A 27,586-nucleotide genomic window follows, 5' to 3' on the forward strand; every position below is an offset into this window, starting at 1 on the left:
ACTCACTCATATGAATAACATAAAATAACAAATTTATGTTGTAACATATCTCTTATATTTTCATAATCCCTACAAATTTCCAACACTCATAACATTTGACATTGTAATTATAAAACCCCTAATATTTCATATTTTAATATGACTTATAAAACTTCATAAGTTCGAATCCTAACAAAACTTCCAAGATCAAAATGCGGATTAAGCGAATGTTTACTCTACACTTATTTCGACCCTTAGGTACATTTATTGTAAATTAATTAATTAGTATTATTTATTTATTTAATATTTATATTAAAAAGACAATGTAATTTTAAATTTCCACTTAAATTTTACAATTATTAAATAGTTTTAATTTTTTGTAATTATAAATTTTTGTTTTTAATAAGAGAAACGGTTGTATGTATAAATACGGTTTTCTTTATTTAAAAGGCGACAAACAGCTAATCTTTAAGCACTCTGCAACACAAATATTGGCAGTGTGTATGGGTACTCTGGCCAACGAATTTCAGAATATGCTGTGGAGTCCCACCCTTCCAACATGTCTCCAACTAAATATGCAATTTAACACCTTGGGATATTGTGACGTTGTCTATGCACTATATCCACAAGGGTATACTCTACAAGAAGCCTGCAACACCTCTTGATGAATACGATTTCATGCAAAATCTATCGGAGAAGCTCAAAAACTCTTTCTCTCACCCTCTCCCATTTCTATTACGGTCGCTTTGAGAGGAATAATTCAAAAATAGAAGTCATGAGAACCAAAATTGGAAGTCATGACCATGACCCTACATTTCCACTCATGGTGTTCGAAAATATTAAAGTGTAATGCAAATTCTAGAAGAATTTAGAAAATCTTAAGATAAAAGTATTGAAATGTAATGAAAGTTCTAGAACAAAGTAGAAAAGTCTAAGATAGGAAGAAAATATTAAGAACATTCTACATAGGCAAAAATCTAGAATATTCCACACAAGTTGTGGTTAGTACTTTCTAGAATAGTCTATAGGTCTATAAATACCTTTGTACCTAATCATTTGATGTATGACAAGAACTAAGACCACATCTAACACACCACTCACTAATACAACTACATACTCCTTCCAACTACAACTTCCACATTCTACTATCTCCACAATTTTCTCTATCTCATCAACTATTCCTTTCACAACCTCAAAATACTATCAAAAAACAATTGTAAGTCGTTAACCAGGTCACGACTTCAGCTCTTCCTTTTAAGATGAACACACACGCAAAATTTGAAGTCATGATCATGACCCTGCGCTTCCACTACTGGTGTTTGAAAACAATTGGAAGTCATTAAATATATCGCGACTTCAGCTCTTCCTCTCAAGATGAACACACACCAGGAGAGGTTTGGTGTCTTCAACTAGTTTTAATAAAAACTTTTGAAATTATAAGAAGATTTTATACAATAATATTTTAAGAGAATTTTTAAATCAAGAAGTTTTTTTCAAATTACGGTAAAATATATATAATACTAAAAAATATATTAAAAATTAATATCTTAAAATATTATATATTGTAATTTTAAAAATAATTTTGCATTCACAAATATATTATATTGCGTCAATCAATCAAGCATGTGTATGTTTAATGTGCACAATAGTGTCTAATGTTTACTCTTAGTGGATATGTGCCATGCTTAGTGTGAATTAATCATTTATTTACAAGAGTTATGTCTAGTAAGGTTTTCATATGTCTTCTATGAGAGGTTTTGTAAATATATCAACAATTTGATTATTTATTGGTGTAAATTTAAAATCAATTATACCTTTCTAAACATATTTCACTACAACAACAAAAATTATTCTACAAAGTTTTTTATTTCAATTTGTGAGAGTTTCTATCCTATGCAAATTAATTTGTGGGGACTTTTTAAACTTCCGCAAGTATACTCGCAACAGCTCTCCAAGTATACTATGGAGATTTTTGTGTGTGGAGGGTTTAACCTCTCCTATGGATGACTATTATTTAATAGACTTGAAATATCCTTTATTTGTAACTATTTTATTGCATGGATTTAAAACCTCCATTCTTTTCAAGTTATTTTGTGGGATTAATAGCCTTCTCATTTTGGAGATCATATCGTAGAAGATTTAAACCCCTCTTATTTATATTATTTATTTTTAGGGTTTACTATTTTATTTTGCTTGTGTTATTTCTAATATCTTAAATACAATAATTTGTTAGTAATTAAAAACTCCTCTACATGACAATGTATATCACCATTTGAGGTGTTTATATTTTTGTGTCAACAATATTTATTTATAAATTTCCTTCAAATACTTTAGTTGTGACAAAAGACATGACAAACTTTTACCAAAGTACTCAAATATATATCATTAAAACATTTCATTCTCAAAATCACCATAATAACCTAAAAGTAATTAAAATTGAAATGTGATTACAACTTAATAATTACTCAAAATCCATAATAAACTAAATATAGTTTCATCCTAAAAACTATCATAAGCACATTAAATGTTGCTAGAACAGGTAATCCTCTTGTATTCAAAGGAGACTCATAACAAGAAAGAGGCAACTTTGTTACATTAAATGCATCTTTTAACAAATCTCTTTACATAAAATCTCATAAAACAATGTTTAATTTAAATATGCTTTGTCTTAAAATGTAAAATGGGGTTCTTTGTTAAATTGATTACAACACTATTATCACAAAGGATAGGGATGTTACTCTCATGGACGTTGTTGTCTTCCAATAGATTTTTAATCCATATGATTTGTGAGCTGCAATTGGGAGCTAAAATGTATTATGATTTTGCATTTGATAGTGGTATTCTTCCTTGCTTTTTCTCCATCATGAGATTATGTTCCCTCCAATAAAGAGACATCCTTTTCTAGTGCTCTTTCTTTTTATTTTGCCCCCCACGCAAATTGCATCACAATATCCTTGCAAAGAAAAACTTTATTTGTTATTGTAGTAAAGACCAACATTAGTAGTTCTTTTCAAATATCTAAAAATACATTTGTTTATAAATCAATCTTATGTCTTTTGTTCAAATTTTTTATCAATTTTCTGATAACCTTTTGTTGAGCACTTCACGTGTAGACATTGGGACATGTGAGGTATAAATAATATTTCATTCATAGACGTTAAAATGAGTGAAGTGTGATTAGAATTTCACTTATGATGGAATGAGTGAGAAACTAAAACGAATTAATTAATGTTGGGATGGTCAATTCAAACTTACATAATTGTTTACTTAACTACTAAAATAAAAGGAAAGAGTAGGACTTTTGTTTGATCTGAAGATGGTGGAGCAATTTAGAGTCTAAAAAAATTATTTGATGCTTATTTAGTTAATCATATGATACATAATAAAGAATTTAACTATAGAAGAACTAGATAATCGACATGTCTTTTATATTTATTTTATTTCATTATATCATTTACTATTTTTAAAATCCTCCATGTTATTGTTTTATGTTTCTAACATTTTTTTAATAAATTATTTTAGTTGAAATTTTTGACTAAATTTGTAGGAAATGATTTCGGTTAGCTTAACCCAAATTTATACTATTTTCTATTAATTTCTTATATAACAAACAACCTAGCTCTAGATAACCCCATCTGTACATTTATTTAATTGTCAAAACAATGGCTATTATAGTCATACCATCTAGCCTTACATGAACTACTTCTAATAAGTTTAAGAATAAGTTTAATAAGTCATCTACACACATACACATGCGTACAATATTGTGAGAAATTTAAGGCATAAATATCGAGTCCCCCTATATTAATTCATCACAATATTATTTTTTTACTTGAACTCAATAAATTACTTCATCATAATATTAATTCACCATAACATATTTCTTCTCAATAACAAAATAATAAATAAGTGTCAAAATATAATTTGAACTCAACCACTCAGTTTTGGGAAAAAAAAAGTATTCAATTCCATTCAAGAATATGTGGATTTACTTGTCGATTATTTTATTAATTCAATTCTAAACGCGCCTAAAGGTCTCTAATAATATTAGTTTTTGTTTTTGTTTTAAAAGAAGGTAAAGAACAAGTGAAAGGAATGGGCTAGATTCAAACCTTTGTCCTGGATGGAGGAAAACTTAACATCTGAGGAGTGCGCTATCAATACTTAGTTTGTATTTATTTGCAAAGTAATATATATATATATATATATATATATATATATATATATATATATATATATATATATATATATATATATATATATATATATATATATTTTGATTAGTATTATTTTAAAATTATTTTTATTTGAGTTAAATATGTTTTTAATTTTTTAATTTTAAGTAAAAATTGAAATTAGTTTCTATTTGAAATTTTGATTTAATTTAATTTTTCAATTTAAAAAATGTGTGAATTTAGTTTTTAATCTAAAGTTTATCTAATATTTTAAACATGTTTTCAAGATTCAAATTAGCATATTTGAGTTTTTTATACGGTTCGAAATATTTATATTTCATATTAGTTTAGAAATATATTTGAAACATCAAATAAAGTTAACAATATATAGTTAAAAAATTTAAATTCACACAACAAATTTTCAAATATGAGATTCAATTGATTCAAAGCTTTGAAGAGTAACGAATTTTAATTTTCACCAGGAGAGAGACAAAAAATGTATTTAATTTTTTTATTTACATAAATTATTTAATAATAATATAAATTAAATTTAAAGTATAAATAAATCAAAATATGTTAGTTATATATGTTTTTAATTTGTTTTAATATAGAACAAGTCAACTGGATTAATTAACAATAAATTGATTTAAGAACTAAACCTGCATAGATTATATAACATAATTCATTCAAATAAATAATAATGATAATTTGAAAACCTATTGACATAAAACAATTATTTAATAATTCAATATCCATAACAATATATAAAGGGGATTCCTCTTTTTGTGTCCACTTTTCATTTTTCAATTTTATCCTTAATTACTATTTTAAAAATTAATTATTTTATAATTATTTTTTCTGTAACCGTTTTTTTTAAATCTTTTTTATTTTGACCTCTAAAAAGCTTTTCAAACAATTATTTTATTTAACAACTATTTTAAAATTTATTATATATATTTTAAAAATAAATATTATTAATTTTATAAAAATTAAAAAATCGGATACACAAACGCATGTGTGTTCGCTAGTGTATATATATATATTATGCAATTTATATTCTCAAAATTCTGAGTGTGAAACTTCAAGTATTAACAATATATTGAATTAGTTATAAATAACTCAACCCACGAAAATGACAAAATATAAAGTACTCGAAAAGGCCGTGATAAAATGTGAATGATACGTCAGAAAAGGAGTTCCAGTACAACATACATTCACTGGTCAAGAATCCAAGGTTACCTACCGTTCAAGCGAGCAACATGTCAAACGCAGTCGCTTCGTGTCTTGCTAATTTATTTATTTATTTTTTTTTAAGAACGCTATATTTGTTTTAAGTGAAATTAGAAAAAGGATGACATATCTCTGTCTTTATTGGCAACAAGTATGTATCAGACTTAAAAGGCCTATTATGAGTAAGAGTTAAGAATGAATTGCTCTGAGACAAACTCCACAACTACTGTCACTCTTCTGTCTTCTCATTACCTTTCAACTAGTTAACCTCTCTATGCTATCATTTCGAGTAACCAAACAAAACCCTTTTAAAAATATTAATATTCAATGACTTAGTGGTGATCATCTTCTTCAATAATATCTTATATTATTTATCACACTTGCCGATAAATTAATCACATGCCTTGTAATCTGTTTATAATTGAGAGTAATATTCATACTAGTAATTCAAAAGATTTGGTAAGTGAGAATGGTACGATGTTAATAGTTTGATTACAAATGTTGCCAAACACAGAAGTGTCTTTTATTAATTTTATGAAAATGGGTTCTGCTACAGGCTTAAATATTTCTTAAAATCTAAGAAGCCCAAACATTTCAAAAACTTGAAACTCACATTTCACCAACCAACTAAACAATTGTTCGTACTTGCCATCCATCTCCTTTTGAATCTCTCACTGTTATGAGCACCAACCCGTTTTGACATCATTCCCATTTATAACTATACACTTTTTCCTCGTCTAAGAAGGCATGCTATGGAGAAAAAAACTAGTTCCCAAGAGTCACGAAAATTGAGCCAAATCTTTTTCTCCAAGCAACTCAACAAAGTGTACCCTATTAGACTACACAGAAGCTCTTCAACTTCCTCCATATCCTCCTTATCATCATCATTCTCACAAAACTCAGATGACTCTTCCCTAACAGATTCTTTGAATCTAGCAGATGACAATTTTCAATTTGCATTGAATTTGATTTCACCTCGTGATCAAAGAAGAGAACCAGCAGTTACTATTACTAATGCTCCTCACCAACAACAAACTGGTGAATTCAGAAGATGCAATTGGATCACAAAAAACTGTGGTATGATCAATTTCTTTTGCATTGCAGACATTCAATACAAAACCAATGAAAAGTGTCACTTTTCTATTTCCAGCACTGTATGATTTGACTTTTGACAATATTCAGAATTGATATATAAAACTTGCGCAGATAAAGCTTACATAGAATTTCACGATGAGTGTTGGGGGGTCCCAGCCTATGATGACAAGTAAGTAACATTTCTTTACTGTGTAAAATAAGCTCTAGTATCGAGATAATTATCGTAAGCACGATCCAACACTGTGGTTTGATTCATGAAACAGAAAATTGTTCGAGCTTCTTACGCTGTCAGGATTGCTGATAGATTACAACTGGACAGAAATTCTGAAAAGAAAGAAAATTCTAAGGTAAATAATGCTCTGACACGTATCGGACATGTACTATATTTGTAGGACAGAGTATGTTTATGTTTAATTTAAAAGATAATTTTGTATTTGACATGATTTTAATGATTAAAATATGGAATAAATCTGATACGATCATTATTTCTCGCTTTTTGGATATTAGATAGATAGATTAAACTTATTTTTGTGTTAGTTAATGATGTGTTAGTTGACAATTTCAAATTAACATGTATATACACATTGTATCCTGTGTCCTATATTTTTACAATTTAGTCGTATTTTCATGTCCGTATTGTATTCGTATCTTGACAACATATTGTGTGAGAAAAAATTCCATTTGTATTCATTGATATATCTCTAAAATGTTATGCATGATGATGACACAGACAAGTTTTTGGTGGATTTGATCCTACTGTTGTGGCCAAAATGGAGGAGAAAGAAATCATGGAAATAGCATCAAACAAAGAAATTCTGTTACCCGATTGCAGAGTAAGGTGCATAGTAGACAATGCGAAATGCATAATGACGGTAAGAACAAAATCACTAATCTGATGTACATCAAATTTTTTGTGATTGGATTTTCTGTGACTTAATCATATATTTTACCCCACAGATTGTGAGGGAATGTGGATCATTCAGCTGCTATATATGGGGTTATGTAAATCACAAACCAGTGATTAACAGATTCAAATTCCCAAGAGATGTTCCTCTAAGGACTTCAAAAGCAGATACGATCAGTAAGGACTTAATAAAGCGTGGCTTCCAATTTTTGGGTCCTGTGATTGTTTATTCTTTTATGCAAGCTGCGGGTTTGACAATTGATCATCTTGTGGATTGTCATAGGCACAGTGAATGTGTAAGGCTTGCACAAAGGCCTTGGAGACATTTGTAACATATTCGAGGAGTGTTAACTACACACTTTTTAACATACTCTTTATAGAACAATTTCTATTATTGGTTCAATTTTATTCAAAAACACAAATTTACAAGTAAGACTCATTACATATATATAAAGTGAGACTTACAATTTTGTGATTTACAAAAGAATTCTATCAATAATAAGGAATGTAAAGAGTGTGTTAAACAATGTGTTTTGGTGTTTCTCTTTGTAACATTCAGCAGTTTACTTGCACAATTTGTACTCTCTTTGTTTTGTATCATCAGCTATTAAGTTTTTGTAGGAAAAACAATATGCATGCTTTGCAGTCCCTTTTTTTTTCTTTGGGTTTTGGGGTCAGTTTTCGTTCTCTTATTTCCACGGTGATCAAGTCAAGCTTTGCCATTGTCAATAAATGGAAGAGGGTTGCTTGCTTGCCATTGAATTTGAGTGATGATGAGAGTGAGTGTTGAAGCCTTGGTTGTTGTACATTACATGTTTGGTTTGGTAAGTGAATCGAACCAATTAGTAAATGAACATGATCTTGTTTTGATTTTTAGTCTGCTTTTTCATTATCTCTAAATCTTTTTATATATGATTTCTATATTACTAAAGCAAACTAGTTTCATCAACATAACATGATTTCAGAACCTAACTAAACTCAAAGGGAAATTGAATAGATTGTTATTTATATATAGCGCAGAGAAATGACAATACTTGTCGAATATTTGCAATCTTGAACAACCTCTTCTCTCGAGAGTCCTTATAAAAAGACAAACATCTTTTTTCATATCTATATCTAAGATCATCACCACAAAGAGAGACTCATGATTAACGAATATGTGCAATGTTTCGAAATGTATCCATGTGTTTGATCGCTATCGTTTTCGATATCATCTAATAGAAGAATAGATTGTCCAATTTGAGGTCCTTAGTTGTCTAAAGCATAAAATGTCAACAAATTTTATGTATAGATAAGATTAGTCAACCCAAAGTTGCCTCTTAAATGAATTCAATTATAATCACATAAAACCAGATTTCGAGGATGATTGAAGAATGATAAAATAGAAATCATAATAAAGTAAAAGGGGTTGTTGTAGATGATGCTAAAAAGAATGAGAATAAAATAATTAAAGAAGAAGATTGATTCTTCAGTTGATTCACGGTTGAATTAATCAAACAAACTTACATGAATTTAGTCTTTGATTAATTTGAATGATAGTCATCTACACCAAAACTTCTATACTCTCGAAGCTTCAAACGAATGAACAACTCAGTCAAAACTTACAAAGAATCAAGAGAAAGAGAAGAGTATGTTTAGAGAAGGTAGTATTTATAAAATGAAACTCGATTACTTAGTTTTCTTTTTATAACTCGAGTTTTTTAATAATAAAATAATAAAATTTCATTTATATTGTCTATTCTAACTCATTTATATCGTCTATACCTAACATCTACTTTGTCTCGTCTACATATAACGTTTGTTCGTCATGAGATGATTCCGGCTCCAAAATCAAAATAGGAGGGTGTAATCTCAGATTCCCTAAATCAAAGATGATTAATAGAAGATCAAGGTAACTAATGACTACTTAAGAAACTCTAATACAGGACATACCTATGAAACCTAGACCCATGAAGGACAAAAGCCTAGGAACTTTAAATACACATTATTAACAAGATATGACATTTGATCCAATCATTACAACATTTATTGCCTATTATATATTGTTGACTTGAGTGTGAGAATAGCTATGCAGACTCACCAACCAAATATTAACAAGATCAAGTGACAAAAACTACTCGAACCGACTAACCGAGGACATTGCAACTCTAAAGAAGGAGAGATATAGTCTGGAACAAGGTAAACATGCGTGTTGAATGAATATATTTCGGCTATGTAAAAACAGCTCAAATCAAATAATCTTAAAAGAAAAATTCCAAACATAACTGTTTTGGTTTGATATGAATCAATAAACATTTAAAACTAGATATAATAGTCATATTTTTTTTAAAAGTCCAACAAGCTTATACACTACAATTTGCATGTGGCGTGAAAAATTAATTATTCCCTTAAAAAGTTACTAACTGAAGGAGTTTTTATCACGGTGGCTTCATAGCTACTTAAGATCCAACATCTCTATATCTTTTTGTTTTCATACTAAGAGCAAAATTGCATATTTGTTACTAAAACCAAGAGGAAACATAATCTTGTTGTATCCACAAATATTGTTAGCCATCACTGTCCATCACTATGGGTAAGAATATAATGGCTCATTGCTTAGGTTCTTTCTATAAAAATGGTAATTTTTTTTAAATAACCAAAATAGACAAGCTGTGTTAGAATAAAATGTCAAAGTTAAGAAACTTTGCTTCGATATATAACTCTTGTTTATATTTATCTTTTAAATTTAATAAAAGTCACTTTTTCAAACTGTTCTGCGTAAAATTTGATAAAGACACAAACCAAAATTATAGAAAAATATGAACAATTTATTAGAGCCATGTAGCCAATAGTTTCAACCTATGATGCCCGTGTATCAAATATATATATTATGTTTTGAAAATAATATATAAATATGATACGTGATATATACATCTTAAAAAATGTACAAATTTTTTTAAAAACATGATAAATATATGATTACTTGTCGATCTAAATTGAAATTAAAAATATTAAAAATTTTCAATATAAAAATTTCTAAATTTTGTCCATAAAAGTATTATTAATTTTTATATTAAATTTTTTATTAATAAGTATCAGTGAAATATTTTAAAATATCAATATCGATACACTGCGTTATATAAATTGAAATGTCGATGTAGGTTTTGACCATTATGTAACCATTGGATGAATCAAGGCTGAGAAATCATGCATGAGGACACAAAATTTGTCCATTTTAAAAAAGTTAATTTCATGTTTTCATACATGTCTTTTTCACTAAAATTCAAGAAATAATGTATTCAAAAGTATACTTGTGTTTTCCACCGTAATTTATCATTTTGATAATTTTTTTAAATTTACCTATTTGGGTGATTTTTATATAAAAAATACATACTATTTTCATTAAAACCATGAGTGATGTAATAATAACCTCAATGTTTCTTTTTAAATATAAGAACTCTAATATTTTCTCATTATATTCCAATATTTCAAATTTTTATCATCTATGATTATACTTGTAATATATTTTAAATTTTTTGAATAATACACTTCTAATTAATAACAAATTTATTAAAAATTAAAAATTAAAGTTAATAATAATTTTCAAGTACAATTTTTTTCATTATTCAATTATTAATATTTTTATTATAATAATAATAATAATTAAATATATAATTTTTGTCCCTTCGAATTTTTTTTATCTGTCATTGACTTCCATAAATAAATATTTTACATATATATTTTAACAACTGAAAATATTTATATATTAATTAAATAAATTAAATTTTAAAAACATTATTTGTAAAACAAAAGATAACCTGGATATAGATCAAAGGGAAAAAGTTTGGATATGCTATTTATGATTCAGATTCCAGCAAATCGAATTCCTACCTTGAAACAACAAACAAGTTCAGTTTCTTACATAACTATGACGTGGGTCCAGGAATTTAACTTTTATTCTGACTGAATTATAGAAACAAAATTCTAGATTGGTTACTTCAATACGAAATTCATTTTATTTACACCATAATTAATGACGTAACATACTTTTTTTTTCCTATGTTACCTTTTTTATCATTCTTTATTAAATGTTCATTAATATTAATTCATGGATATTAATTAATTTAATTAATGTAATTGTATAAAGTTTTCTTGAATTACTACATTCAACCTCTATTTACAAAGTATCATTGTAACAACAAAAAACATACACTTAATGTTAAAACCTTACTATAACTTTTTTCTTGAAAATATAAATAAATTTCCTAACAATCAAAATATTTTTTTCTAACTTTATTATATAAATAAATTAAAAAAGACTTTCTGTTGTTTAAAAAAATTAAAAGAAAACCATATAATATATAAAATTCAGGTATGGAAGAACGAAAGAAGGTATTTGTACAAAATTCGCCCAAACCGGTGGCTCATCGTTACTGTGGAGCACCGTTCCAGATCTGGTGGCCTCAAGATGAAAACCTGTTATCTCAATCTTTGCTTTGTGTTAGCTTCGGTCTTACCCTTATCATCAACAGCACCATCATATCCCACAAAACACACTCCTGCTTTGTATGTTTTTGGTGACTCTCTCGTTGATTGTGGAAACAACAACCATCTTCCAACTGCTGGACCTTCTTTTCTGCCTTATGGTATAGACTTCATGCATGGCAAACCTACAGGCCGAGCCACAAATGGAAAAACTGTCGCTGATTTCCTTGGTAACATTACTCTGCCATTTTAGTAATATATTAACCATCTTTAATCTTTCTAAGTTATGACTTTTTATGCAGCTATACATCTAGGACTACCCTTAACCCCTCCTTACTTGGGACTTTCGAAGCATCACAGGAACAAAGTAAGAACGGGCATTAATTATGCATCTGCTGGGTCTGGTGTTCTGCCAGATACCAACAACGTAAGTTAATGTGGCTCCTGTGTTTGAAGTTCATCATCATTCAGGTACTTTTTGTCTTTAACATGATGTACCCCTTTTGGTTGCAGGATACGTCTTTGACACTAGACAAACAAATTAAGTTCTTCCATAGGACTATTAAGCATAATTTGCCAAAGACGTTCACCGAGAATGAAGAATTAGAGAAGCATATTTCTGAATCCTTGTTTTTTGTCTCTACGGGTGTGAATGATTACTTCCACAACGGAACCTTCCGCGGCAACAAGAGCTTTGCCTTTTTCCTTCTACGTGAAATCACCCTGCGCATCAAGGTAAATAATATTTCATGAGTTACAGAGTTGACAACGAAGTTACTAAAAATATTATCTCTGATTGCTTTTTTTCATAACTTTTCCGGCAAGAATGAACATGTTGAATATAGAATTAGATTTTAAGCGGTGTAAAGAACTCAATAATGATGAGATAATAACTTCAATGAACCCTAATTTCTATATCAATTTCACAAAATTCATTTATAAGATAAGATCGAAATAAATATATGATTTAGTAGCATGTAACTTCCGACCATTTCTTCATATTTCATGTCTTTGTTTTGTTGCAGAGAATGTATAGCCTAGGAGCAAGAAAATTTTTAGTAAACAACATTCCCCCAGCTGGTTGCTTTCCGTCGAAAGCTATCCACACAAGACCAATAGGAAAATGTGATGGGAAAATAAACAAAGGAATCACCTTTTATAATAAGAGGTTGCATGAAGTACTGCATCAGCTCCAATCAAAGCTTCCTGGCTTCACCTTTATACATGCAGATCTCTATGGGTTCCTTAAGAAAATGCGACTGAACGGAAGTTACTATGGTAAGAAGAAACCAAAATGCATTCATCATCAACATAAGTTTGTTGGAGAAATCTTCACAAACATTTTCAATATGCAAAAATTCAAGAAAAAAAATCAATTTAAAAAAAAATTAAAACTAACTTGTGAATAAATTAATATGTAAGATATAGTTTAATATGTAAGGTGAATTTAGGTCGATTTATAATATATATAACACTTGAATAACTGATATTTAGTTTTATTTGCAGGGATAGTGGAAACATGGAAACCTTGTTGCCCCAATACCATTTATGGTGATCTGAAATGTCAGCCCAGCAGTGTTCCTTGTTCAAACAGAAACACTCATCTTTTCTTTGATCAAAACCACCCTTCCCAAATCGCAAACCAAGAATATGCGCGGCTCTGCTTCAATGAGAAGATTATTTGCAAGCCCTGGGGTCTCAAACTGTTCTAGCAAGCACTACTAGATGATAGAAAGTACAAGGAGATTGTGCATAAAATATAATTATCAAATAAAAAGATTTATAACAATCCGTCACTTGAAATTATAGAATTATTTGTTTCAAAAAATATGGATTGTTTACTAAAAAACATGTCTTACAAACTATTTCAGTGGTCTTGGGATTTCTTGATTACTCCTTGTCATTATATCAAACACAGTGAGAACAAATGGTAAAGTTTCTAAGAAAGAAGATGTTTGCCTAAACTTTACACAATGCTTATAATTTGCCTTTAAGCCTGCTCCCACTATTTTGGCATTAATAGGGATATATTTTTCAAGATCAACGAGGAGTTTAGTATTGGTCTTGAAGGTTGCAAAAACCATCTCCTTGGCATTTTTTTTAAAAGTGACAAACTATTTACCCATATATATGTGCACCAAACTCAAAGGATATTTGGAAATTATTGGGTATTTTAAAAAAATTATATATATATATATATATATATATATATATATATATATATATATATATATAATAGCGTTTTAAATACTGTGGTTTCGTGTTATTTTTGTAATATAATATAACATTTTCATAACTGTCATACTTTACATATATAATATCATGTTTTTAAGTGTCATATTATTAATTGTCGTGACATTATTAAAAAAATATATCATTTAGAAATGTCATTTTTTAAGAATTTATTTTTTCATTGTGAAATCGATCGTTCTCCAATTTCTAATTTTTGTGTCCCTCTTTACTTTTTTTGTCAAAGTACATGGCCCGTCTTTTCCAAAATCACTTTATTCCGAGCACATTCACTTCACTTCCAAACCTTTTCCAACATCTTTTTCCATTTACTTTGATACTTTTAAAACAGAACTTGGATTTTCAGCACATAAACTTCGAACTTCAGCACATTCACTTCGAAATTCAACATGTTCACTTCAGCTCATGTTTTATTATTAAAAGTAAAGATTATATTGAATTATGAAATTATAAATATAGATGGATATTAATAAATAAAGTTTGCATTGTTACAGATGTAGTGGTTCGTCGTTGTAGATTTGCTCTAATCTCCAACCTCTTGTGTCTAGCCTTCGCACCTACAATGTTAGTGGGCATTAACCTTTGTGCTCCAACAGCTTCGTGTCTCTAACCTCCACGCCAAACACTCTGGTGATTTTAGTGATAATGAGATGGTATAGCATCGACGAACATAATTTGTATCTACATCACTTAATATATTACATCAGTTGTCAATTAACCGATGTAAAATATGTTTAATTTATTATATCGGTTGTATGTATATCAGTTAATGATGTAATCCCAACGAGGCTTATAGTTTGGGCCAATGTCTAGGTCCATTTCTTTTATTCGTTTGTTTTAATTAAATAAATGTTTGTTCTAAATTGGTCCTTTTTTTTAAAATGCAGCCCAATATCTACCAGCAGCGCATCACTTAGATAAAGACTACTTTCGTGATCCAGCTTGTCTTCAAAAAGACATGCGTGATGTCATTGGGCTTAGGCCCAATCTGCAATAACCTTAGCATCATATTCAGCCACGTTTTCTTCCATGATTCACCAATGAGCGCATCACGTGGGAAGGCCATATGTTCAACGTCACCCACTATTGGGCCAACCTTTCACGAGCAGCCCAACATTTAATCCAATCATGCGTGGTTCATGATGTCGCTTTACTCTTCATGCTTCATCATATGACGTTAGGGTTTCTCTTCAAAGAAGGTTGCGCCTCTTAATGCTAGGGTTCCTTTCATCATACCAGATGTTAGGCGTCTGTTTCCTCTTCATACGTCTCAACACTTGCCCTTGTTAGGTTTTCAACCAGCATCCGAACCCTTAGCCGATAGGGTTCTTGTCCAATCACCCTTCCTGCCGTTAGGTCCTTTATTAGACGGCGTTCTCTTTTCTTCCTTCCGTTAAATCTCTCATGATGGTCTTCTTACTATAAAAGGTCAGCCATCTATTGTAATTGCAACTTTGATGAATGAGAGTGGTTTATTTTTCTCCTTTCGTCTTAGCTCAACCGTAAACCCTAGACTAGGTTTTCACCTCGTCGGGTTGTACCAGAACAATGAGAGTTTCGAGTGAGAATTCCCCACTGGAACTCGTATGAGTCTTCCGCTACATATTCAGTCGATTTCACCGAACAAATCGACATCTAAAGGTCGTTCAGGTGATTCACCATCAGTTGGAGCAAGATTCTGCCGATTAACAGCGATGCTGGCCTCATTAGTTAATATATCCTAAATAATAGACGTTATATATCACTTTTGGACTAGTGCGAGTCAACTCAAGCGGAAGGTCTAGTCAAGTTGGCATTGGCCAAAGGTTGAGACTAATCGGCCTTGACCAAAAGATGAGACTAATCGACCCTAACTAGAGGTTAAGACTAGTCAGCCATAATCGAAGGTCAAGAAAAGTTAACCTTGACTGAAGGTCCCAAAATTTGAGACTAGTCGCTCTAGCTAGAGGTTGAGACTAGTTAGCCATAGTCGAAGGTCGAGAAGAGTTAACCCTGACCGAAGGTCGAGATAAGTTGGCTTTGATCGAAGATCAACACAAGTCGACCATTAAGATGAGTCAGACTAGGACGAAGGTCAAGAAGAATCAACATAGACAAAAGGTCAAGCTAAATGGGCCCTAGTTAAATGTCGAACCTCAGATCACGCGAAGCGACTCAAGTTGAATGTCTAACCGAGACGCCCCGACCAAAGGTTGAGACGAGTCAAACCTGGTCGAAGTTTGAGACAACTCGGTGTTGGTTAGAGGTCTAAACAAGTTGGCCTTGACTGAAGCTCAATCCAAGCTGACCCAAGTCGAAGATCAAGTTGAGTTGGCCTAACAAAAGCTCAAGATGAGTCAACCCTAGCTGAAGGTCGAGACAAGTCAATCCAGGTCAAAGTTTCAATGAGTCGACCCTGGTCGACGTTCAAGATGAGTCAGTAAGTGGAAGGTCAAGTTGAGTAGGCTCACACTGAAGTTCAAGTTGACTAGGCTTAGACCGGAGGTCGAGTCAAGGTGATTCGTGCTCAAAATCGAGCCGAGTTGGCCAAGGCTAGATGTCGAGATGACTTGAGCTAGTGGACTTTGTAATTAATGATTTTCATATCCTTTACGAGTGGTGTATGATTTATAGCATACACTTGATAAAATCACCTATATGAGTGACGAGTGGGGCCGCTTGCATGAGATATTAACATATCTCTTGAGCACTCATGAATATAGAGCACGCATATGGCCTAATAAGCGTAACACAGTGATAACAACAAGAATTGTGGAGGTGTACTGTGATTGATAAACCGCTCATGCATATCAAGTGTTTTTGTTTATGTAGCTTGATATACCAACTACATTGTGTGTTAAGTTTCTTAGTCTATAACTAGTTCCTGCAGCTTGTTATACCAAATCTAATGCATTACATCTTATATGAGACCTTGAATTTTCGTCTCTCTTTTCTTACCTTTTGCAATATGTGGGGGATTGTTGTAAAATAAGGTATATATTGCAAAAGGTTTTTCCTTGTTGCAATTGAACATGTTTTGGAGCAATGCCCACATTTTCCAAAGTTGCACGTCATGATGAAGGCTTGACCCCTACCAAGGATGACAGTCCATGGCATATGCTTAGAAGAAAGGAAGTTCCTTAATCCCTTCCATTTCTTTTTATTCCTTACTTTGAATTCCCTAATGTTGGCTTTGTTGACTTTCCTTATTGGACTTGTTGACCTTGGTCTAAGTTTGACTTGTTGACTTAAGATTAACTTAAGCCAACATGCTAATCCATATTTACTTGTTTTATAGGGCATTTAATATCCTAAAGAAGGTGGCATAGGTGGTGCATTTTGTAGAGCACATGAAGAAGAGAGAGAAGGAGCAAAGCATTCTATAAGCATCTAGAATGAGGGACCACATGACTTGGTCAAGAATCCACCTTGAAGAGTTCTAGAAACATCTATAAAAGGGGTACTCTACTACTTGTAAAAGGGCTGATGATTTTGGGAACTTAAAGACCCCTTTGTGTTTAACCTTGTAAGAGTTTCCTCCCTTGAAAGTGAATACTTTTAAGCCTTATCTTGAGCCTAGACTCAAGTTGCGGCAGTTTCCACTTATCTTCAAGGTTACCATGGCTTCTAACCTAGCCTTGTAGTGGTGTGCTTCTCACATTCTCCCTTTCTTGTCTTTCTATTTTATGTTTTTTTTCTTTTTATGTTTCAATTTGGTTTCTACTTTGTTCTCGCACATTTAGTTTGATTTTGAGCTCATCCATTTCTCTTATTCTCTAGAGCCTTGTGAAATGCACATTCACATCTAGATAGCTTGGTATCTTAATGTCTAATGGGAATTTTCACTTGGCTTTCTTAATCCACCCTCACCATATTTCCTAATATTGAAAGGAATCAAGATTATCCTATATCATGTCACTTCCACCAATTCCTAATATTAAGGAGAACATGGCAGAGTTTCTTTGTTGGCCAAAAGGGTTGTTGTGTTCTATTAGCTTGTTGCCTTACGGAACAAACCTTTCCTTTCTCTATATAGAAAGCCTCTTTCTCATTCCAAAGGTAATACACTGGAAAAATTCACCGTTCTTAATCGTTTCAGCTCTCTTATCCCTTCTCGTATTATTTTATAAACTTGGGTTTATTTATTTTCTACTCTATTAACATAGTAGTTCTTGCTAGTTTTGTATCCTTAGAGAAATCCAAGAAGATCTTGTAGTACCCTTGGGGATTTGCGAATACATCGTGGATAAATGCTTAAGGGCGGTGACCATTCACATCTCAAGATATTCATCCATTTTATGTTCTATGGAAAGTTAACAACAAAAACAAAAAAAAAATCTCATTAAGATAAAATCAAAGGAAAAAAAGAGATAGATTATTAGTAATTTTGAAAAGAAGAAAAATATGAGCACCAACTTTCTTTGGCAAGAACAATGGAGTAGTAGTTCCAAACTCCAACTTTTGGTGAGAACCAATGAAATAGATGAAAGCTTCGGCTTCGAACTTTAGTAGGTAGTAGCGATGATGGCAAATCGATTACCGTTGGCAACGTGCAAGACTCGTGGCAATCTAGTATGAGCAACACGAAGAAGGAGCATTGGCTGGTGCTTTTCTGTTTCATTTGAGAGAAAATGATATGGCTAAGGCACTGGTGTTTTTGCAAAGAGTTGGAGAAGAAGAAGATGTCGACGATTATGGCGACTTCACTGTCGACGATTGAAGCAACAAGACTTATAGGTGGATTAGGTTTGCAAGGGCGGCTACAGTGAGAACTAATGGCTTCTGTTTGAACCTTGCATGAGAACAAAGAAGAGGAAAGAACATTAACATTAGTGAAGTTGTTAGTGTCTCTAGTGGTATTGTCGTCAGCGATTGACGGTGGCGAGAGCTGGCAACAGTGTGAGGGGATTCGTGTAACATCCTAGGCAGATATTACTAATTTAGTAGATAAAAGAAAATAATAATTTAAAAAACTCAGCATTTAAATGTCTTTCCCAAAGCGCGGAAAAATTAAAACTTTATAAATCGCGCGCAAGTTTAAAATCCACAATGTAACACATTACAAAATCCATGTTCCAAAATAGATTTAATTAAAAATTAAAAATTAGTCAAAACAGATCCTAAAAGGAACCCCAACCACTAGCCTTCACTTCAGTCTAAGGATCACCAGCACTACCTTAAACATTGTATGCTCTCGTGTAAAAAGTTTCACGATCATTGGCAAACACATAAAAAGGGTAAGCTCATAATTAAAACATACATAAAGAAAGTAAATAACCCTCACCCAAAATAACTTACCATTTTCTTATGTAAATTTCAAAATCCCTTATACCACGCCACCGCGGTCTCATAACCTATATGAGACGAGCACACACTCAATCTTGGTTATAGGAATTCTAATGCTTCCACGAACCTGCCGCACGTGGTTCAACCTCTACGAACTTCCCGCTTGTAGTCCAACACGTGTGGAATCATCTTGTTATGAAGTTGTCCCTCGTAACAATCAAGTGGAGTTAATCAATACGAGCCTCCCACCTGTATTTTCACACAAGATTCCCAATGTAATGAATGTAACATCTCGACCGGATAATTACGGATTTAAATAAATAAAATAAAGAAATAAATAATAACTTCATTTATTGAATATCATTTCCCCAAAAATGCGGGAAATTTAAAACTTTATTGTAGTAATAAATAATCTCAAAACCTATACTATAACTCAAACATAAAAATCCATAATTATAAATCCAATTACAAAACTCAAGTCTGATAATTTAAAAGTTTACAACTAATTCAAAAGCATATTAAAACTCTGATAAATTCCCAAGTTATCCCCGCTTTGGCTCTAAGCCTCACCAGATCCACCTTCAACATCATCTGCTCACGTATACCGTGTACACGATCATCGCCAAACACAAGCAGATAGGGTGAACTAACAATAATATAAGCATATATATACAAGCATATACATATATCACAACTACACCAAAGAAAATTCATCCTTTGATTTCCCACACATGGCCATTACCATGTCAACCCTGTTCTACATCTTCTAGTGAGTACCTTAAGATGTCTTGTTGCCACACCTATATGCCACAACTGATAGAGCACGTGCAGGAAACCATGCTACGGATCACACACCGTAACGCTAGGTGGAGTTCCCAATACGAATAACATTTATAACGTCCCAAGACTCCCAAACTCGTTAGTTAATTACTGAGGAGGACAATCTAACTAGACCCATTCGTCCACACCGCTACGTGCACACTCACACTGGCAACACTCGCCAACCTGAGCCACAACTCAAGAGTTCCTCGTGTTCATCCGCCATCCCGAGCCACAACTCAAGAGATGTTATTTCGAGCCATAACTCAAGGGATATGTTCCGAGCCACCACTCAAGGAACACCAGCAAGTCAACCTTTAAGATATCCTAGAAGCCTTGTAGACCATGTAAATCAAACGAGCAAAACATGATTTTGCTACAACAATATCGCCTGGCGCTGCTCATGAGACTGCCATGCGAAACCCGCTTCCAGACCGCCTGACGGGTGTGGTGAGTTCAAACTTTTGCCCTCATTAAATGTTTAAATTTTGGGGATTTAATATCATTTTTGCGCTTAAAAATTGATTTTAGTCGCATAATATTTTATTGGATATTCTTAACGTTTAATAATGCAACTGGAATTTAATTTAGATCCTTAAGAGTGTGAATTTAGAATATTTCAAGATACAAAATAAGTCCCAAAATCAGAATTTTGCAGAGGAATAATTCAGGAGCTAAATATACCCCCAGTTTTCATTTTTACACACCCCTTTCACAATTGGGCCATCTAATTCTGGAAAAGAAGATTTCAGGAGCTAAATGCACCTCCAGTAGAGCTGTTAAAACGGGTAACCTGGCCCGACCCGGCTCGACCCACCACAGGTTGATGATTTAGTGAGCCAACCCCACCCGACTCACTTTTTAGCAAGCCAAAAAAATTCAAACCCGGCCCGGCCCACCACGGGTTGGCGAGTTAAACAGGTTGGCTCACAGGTTTACATAATTAAAAAAAATATTATTTTTTTATTTTTTTCAATCAAAACTAAATTGTAATTCTAATTAAAATCTAAATAAACTTTAATACACTTGTGTGACCTTTTATCTGTGGGTTGATGAGCCAACCCGGCTCACCACGGTTCAACCCGGATGAGCCGGGTCAAAAATCAACCCGTATTGAAATTTGTAAAATAATTTCAACGCAACCCAGCCCGAACCCGTAGTGAGTCGGGTTGACTCGCGGGTTCCAACCCATTTTGACAACTCTAACCTCTAGTTTTTATTTTACACACCCATCCTACAATTGTGTCATCTAACTCTGTTCTACACCCCTACTTTTTACACTCTCCATTCAACCAGATTACGTCATGTGGCAATCCTCCACTCACTAAAATAACCACTTAAAAATTGTCACGTCATCAATCCTCTAGTCACTAAAATAACCAATTAAAACTTGTCACGTCCTCAATCCTCCACTCACTAAAATTACCAATTACAACTTGACACCTCATCACCTTCTCTTCTTCACACAATCAGAAACCCTAACCCTAAGCTTCCTTCTCTCTCACTCACCCCATGCCGCAGCTACCGCACTTGATGCCAACTGTCATCGCACCGCCGTCGACCTGCCTCCTCCACGCCACCCACCATCTTCTCGCACGAAACCTTTGCCATGAGAACCTCCAGTAGCCCCTGCACCAACGCTGCCACCATCTTCTCGCACGAAACCTCCAACACGAGAACCTCTAACAACACCTGCACTTGTGCCTCGTCCTCCCCGTTCATCACGCTGCCACCACCGTCATGCTCATGCCGAAACCACTGCACTTGTGCCTCGTCCTCTCCGTTCATCACGCTGCCACCACCGTCATGCTCATGCCGCAGCTGCCGCACTTGATGCCAGCTGTCACCGCACCGCCGTCGACCTGCCTCCTCCACGCCACCCACCATCTTCTCGCATGAAACCTTTGCCATGAGAACCTCCAGCAGCCCCTGCACCAACGCTGCCACCATCTTCTCGCACGAAACCTCCAACACGAGAACCTCTAACAACAACTGCACTTGTGCCTCGTCCTCCCCGTTCATCACGCTGCCACCACCGTCATGCTCATGCCGAAACCACACTATTGCGCTAAGACTGCTCGCAACCTGCAACCACCAAAGTGGAGCTCCGTTGCGTCGTCCTCGCAGCTTTGTCCCCTCCAAATCATTGCGTTGCTGGTCAATCCTTCAATGGCAGCACCATCGTGACCTGCAACCGCGAGCCATTTGTGCAACCACCACCGCAGCTCTGGAACGCGAACCTATCACCAGCTTTCCGTAACAGCCGCGAACCCAGCACCTCCGGCTTTTTCTGCAACCACTACGACAACCACCGTAACCTTCACGCAACCACTCATGGCAGTGAAACCCTAATGGAGGGAAGATATTTTTGATTTGAGAGAGACTACTCTGACACGTGGTAGCCTATCAATGGATAGTCAAGGAGTCCAAATTGGTCAACTAGTCAATTGTGGGCAAGGACGGTTCAAAGTTTGTCAAATTGACTATTTTACATTATATTTGGCAGGCTGTTCCTCTGCAGGAACCCAGAATGGCCTGGAAAAGGAAAGGGTCATCTGGTGGCAGTTCATCGCCGACCAGACAGTTTCTAGAAATTTCCAAAAACACTAGATTAAACGGAATAAAATAATTTCAAGCATAATCACACTATATTTACATGTCAATCAGACTTAAACATAATATTAGCGCGTAAAGCTCCCCTAACATGGATTCCTTCGCTTAAACTTGGGGTTCTTGGTTTCTTCTTTGACCAGAATGGACGCCCATTGTTTTCCCACGTTAGCTCCCCTTCTCACTCAATTATCACAGAACACTTTCCAATTTCGTACTCCTTTCACTAAGCAACAATGGCAACACAGAAAACCTTCCTTCTCACTCAAAATTTGACTTTTAATGGTGCCTTAATGGTAGTTTAATGTGTTAAAACGAAAATGGCTTAATGTTCATGATAATTGCCATTCAATTAGTCATTATGGACTGTTTTTCCAGCCTCTCTTGGCTGGTCATTCAGCTAGGGTTTTCTCTACCCTTTCACCTTCATGCCAAAACTAATTTTAGCAAAAAGGAAATTTAATTTAGATTTACCAAAGTTCGAACCCATAACCATGCCAATGTCAAACCAATTCATAAACATTCAACCAATTCATGTTTCATGATAATTCTTACTCATTTAAGAATATAATATCACACACCACAAATAACATATTATATAAAACAATTACATAATTAAAATAATTATAAATTAAAAAGCACATAAATGGCATACATAAGACTTGAACCCAAGTCCTCACACACAACCAAGTACTTTCAACCACTTGAGCTAGTATTATTCCACGTCATACATGTCAGAATTAAATGTCACAAAGGCTCCTAATGCCCGCATTTATTAATTAATTAATTAATTATTTAATAATTAAACTTAGCGGATCTTACAATGAAACTCTCGCCCGAGATCGTGACGTGTTCACAATTCATTACGAACCACCGCTCGTAAAAGGATCCAAGCACCTTCCAAACCAAGACCATCACCCCAAACCATGCAAAACACCACACAACAGTCCACTACCCCTACATTATTGCTTGGCGCAGCCTAAGGGCCGCTTGGCAAAATGGTGTTGCAGACTGCTTGGTGGTCACAACTCACCACCCAGCTCAAGCATTCTAGGACCCACTGGTTTGTGGCTATCGCTTGGTAGCTCAAACTACATCGTCCGGCGCTACACGCTCCAAGAACTCTCTATTTTGTAGCCATTGCCTGGCGGTCCAGTCCCCACCGCTAGGAACTACACTAGTACGAGTTTTTACTAGTTTAGGCACTATAGAACATATTTTTAGCACACTCAAATCATCACAAGCACATTACAAAATGACAAGTTACATATAGATCATTCAACATGACTCAAAATCCATTCCTCACATGCCTCACTAGCATATTTATATCCACATATATTCCCCACTTAAACTATGTCATCACTTAGAAAAAAATGTAATAGCATAATGTCCATTTTATATCTTTAATACATGCATCTGTACATAATCATTCGCCTAAGCACCTCGCCCACAACAGCACACAACAACCATCTATTCTGCCACGTTTTATGGGCATCGCCTAAAGGTGTATAATTGTCGCTAGGCGGTGCATCAGAGTTCCTGGGCAAAACTCTTATTTCTACACCTACAAGAACCCAAAATTTAATCAAATCATCCAATTTCACGAGGAATGCATTACAATCATGTATCCAGAATTTGTGCATATTCAATGATCACATATTAACCTAAAATCATTACAACTTTGGACATTCAATCAATTTCCCAGTTCATTCTCAAATCCTAATTAAACCCCCATGATTGTACAATCATAAAATCATCCAAGTAACATCAAACATGGAAAATACCAATAATTTATGCCTTCATGCAATTAAACATGAATTAGGAAATGTACAAAGATCCCATAGTATCACAAAATCCATCCAAAACGCAAAAAATAGATTACCAGGCCTCGCGTCGCCTGGCGGGCCTTGCGTGTCACAAAACGATTTCTAGCAAAACCCAAAAATTTAGCACGCGTTGTAATAGTTGCCTGGCAAGCAATGAATACCGCTAGTCTGTTTTTGGGAAAAAACCCATAAAGGTGATGTTCAACGCGAAAACGAAGGGAAAAAAAAGGCTTCAATGCATTCAACAAACCACACAAACATGCAATTAAAAAATTAAACACATAAAACATCTCCCCTTACTTGGATTCTTTACTCCAATTGCAATCCTAGTCCTTTCTTGATCCCAAACATGACCCAATTCCTTCCCTCTCTCACAAAGCACTCTTCCTAATCCTTTGAGTACTCCTTGGGTCAGATTTTGATCCACTCAAAACAATCCCCTTCGCAATCGTATCCACTATTTTCGTTCTCCTCCCTAATTTCCCCTTTCACCTCTCTTTTCCAGCTCTTAAAAAAATAATGATAAACAAAACGAAAATTAAATTACAAGGTGAATAGCATCTCCTCTCATAGCCAAAATAATATGAACGCAAAAAGAACTATTTCACACTAGCCAAACATATGCAAGACTCGAACCTAAGTCCTCTTAACATAACCAAGTACTCTCAACCACTTGAGTTAGTACTATTACTCGTCATAACTCTCTGCATGAATTTTCTCAGAGATCATTTTTCTCACATTTATATTAATAAATATTTATTTATTTATTTAATTTTCTCGGATCTTACAAATCAAAGGTGAGGAAAGAACATTAACATTGATGAACTCATCAGCGTATCTAGTGGCATCCTCGTCGGCGATTGACGGTGGCGAGAGCTGGCAATAGTGTGAAGGGGATTGCAGTTCAAAAATGAGTGTGACGGTGAAGCATTGGGATTTTCAGTTTGAGTTTAGGAACAAAAGATGATGGTGGTGTGGTTGTTGCTGGCATGGCCATCAGTGAGACCATTTGGATGATGAGTCGTCGTCGAAGATTTATGATGTGTTCTCTTAGGTAGATTTACTACTCATAAGGATTGAGAGCGCAGATTTGCAAGGTTGGTTTGTGCTCATTTTCGCCGATTTAACGACGAGAGAAGGAACAAATTTGCATGATGCACCATTTTTTAATCTCACTTGAAGTGGGGTGATTTGAGGATAAGATATGAGATTACCATATTACCCTCGTTACCATATTACCATATTACGTGCTTAGACATATGTTACTCTCGCTTTAACAAAACTAAAAATTATGAATGAATGATGTCTCTGAGATTTTTTCTATATAAATAATGTTGAAACAAAAATCTTTATTATAATCATTAAGTAATCTTTATATAGTGAAAATGTGACAAATCTTTTTCATAACCAAGCTCACATATTTCAATCACAAAATAGATTTAAAAACATAAGAAAGAATCATGGTTGATAACAATAAAATAAGTTCAAACTTGTTTACATAGTACATAAATTAAAGTCCTAAAAACTACTTAACAATCATCACAGGAAATTAGAACATGTAAGACCCGAGAAATTTAAATAATTATTTAATAAATGTGGGCAGTATGAGCCTTTAAGGCATTTAATGCGGATTGCTATGATGTGGAAAAGTACTAGCTTAAGTGGTTGAAACTACTTTAATTGTGTGAAAGGACTTGAGTTCAAGTCCCATGTATGCCAATTGTGTGTTATTTATTTGTTTTTATTTTTAAATATATGTTGAGCATGATTATGAAATGATATAACCATTTAATTATATTAGTCATCATGAAACATGAATTGGTTAAATGGTTGAACATTTATTTGGCATTTGTATGGTTAGGGGTTTAAGCCTTGGAGAACCTAAATTAAACTTTATTTTTGCTATTTTGGGTTTTGGCTTGAATTTGAAGGGTTAAGGGAAACCCTAGATGCATGGGCAGCCAAGGAAGGCTGAAAAACGGACCATAAAGAATCAATGAATGATAATAAACATTGCCATTAAACCTTAAATTCGTTTTTGGTAATTATCTAGCTTTAAGGCACCTTTAAAAGGCCAATGTGAGGTAAGAAGAAGGGTTTTGGCAAGTTGTGAATGTACTCAGAAAATAGAACACGAATTTTGAGAGTAGTAAGGTTGGAGTGAAGCTTTGAAGCTGAATTGGGAGAGAAAGCCAAAGGGAGATCATTGAGGATCAAGAGAGAATTCACAACAATTCCAAAATTTAAGCCAAGGGAACCAAGTTAGGGGAGCTCTACACGTTAATTTTTATATTTGTGCATGAATTGTATAATGAGTATGTGATAATTATGCATGAACCTCCATTTGTTCTATTAAAATTTGCGTTTTTGGGAATTTTCCATAAACCGCCTGGCGGGCTATTCATAGTCGCCAGGCGCCACATACTTTTCTAGGTTGTTTCTGGGTTCCTAACAAGAACCGCCTGGCAGCATGTTGCGGACCGTCAGGCGATGCAAGCTCATAATCCATTCTTTGGGTTTTTCTGATGAAGTGCCTAGCGGTGATGAACACCCGCCAGGCAACGTGAACCTGTTCATTTGATTTTGATATTTTTACGCGTTCTGGAGTGATTCTGATTGAGGAAATGGGAAGTCCTTATTGATTCTCAGTGTTTGGGCATCATACATAATTGAATTACATGTGAGTGACAGTCAAATTGGATGAAAATCGAATTAATATTATTTAGGGTTGAGATTGTTGTTTTGACATTAAGTTAAGCGGAATAAGGTAAGGGGTTTTCGTATATTGGGAGCCATAGGAACGAACCATGATCTTAAACCTGTGAGTGTAGCCTTTGAATCGAAAAATCAATGGAAAACAAAGTAGTTGGGGATTGGTTAAAGCTCATAGGTGTAGAGAAGAAGGTTGGGGTTCCTGGAACAACAAGAACCGCTTGACGGCACATTAGTTACCGCCAGGCGCCATATCA

General features: G+C 33.7%; 2 protein-coding genes across 3 annotated transcripts; both read left to right on the forward strand.

The window, feature by feature from the left end:
• Nucleotides 1–6,084: 6,084 nt before the first annotated feature.
• Nucleotides 6,085–8,251, forward strand: LOC114174534 (uncharacterized). Its single transcript, XM_028059370.2, has 5 exons — nt 6,085–6,461; nt 6,591–6,648; nt 6,743–6,826; nt 7,210–7,351; nt 7,437–8,251. Exons 1-5 carry the CDS (start codon nt 6,137–6,139, stop codon nt 7,713–7,715), a joined length of 888 nt encoding a protein of 295 aa, XP_027915171.2. The 5' UTR covers nt 6,085–6,136; the 3' UTR covers nt 7,716–8,251.
• Nucleotides 8,252–11,743: 3,492 nt separating this feature from the next.
• On the forward strand, nt 11,744–13,712 carry LOC114173116 (GDSL esterase/lipase At2g03980). 2 transcript variants are annotated; one of them, XM_085669687.1, is made up of 5 exons: nt 11,744–12,077; nt 12,150–12,274; nt 12,361–12,582; nt 12,873–13,125; nt 13,342–13,712. In XM_085669687.1, the coding sequence occupies exons 1-5, from the start codon at nt 11,831–11,833 to the stop codon at nt 13,557–13,559; spliced, it is 1,065 nt and encodes a 354-aa protein (XP_085525813.1). In that variant the 5' UTR covers nt 11,744–11,830; the 3' UTR covers nt 13,560–13,712. The 2 variants fall into 2 exon arrangements, with proteins under 2 accessions (XP_085525813.1, XP_085525814.1); XM_085669688.1 differs by having other exon boundaries at nt 13,354–13,712.
• The last annotated feature ends 13,874 nt before the right edge of the window (nt 13,713–27,586 follow it).

This window comes from Vigna unguiculata, chromosome 2 (genome assembly GCF_037176805.1).
Source record: "Vigna unguiculata cultivar grain cowpea cultivar isolate G323 ecotype 2 chromosome 2, ASM3717680v1, whole genome shotgun sequence".
In the NCBI taxonomy this organism is placed as follows: Eukaryota; Viridiplantae; Streptophyta; class Magnoliopsida; order Fabales; family Fabaceae; genus Vigna; species Vigna unguiculata.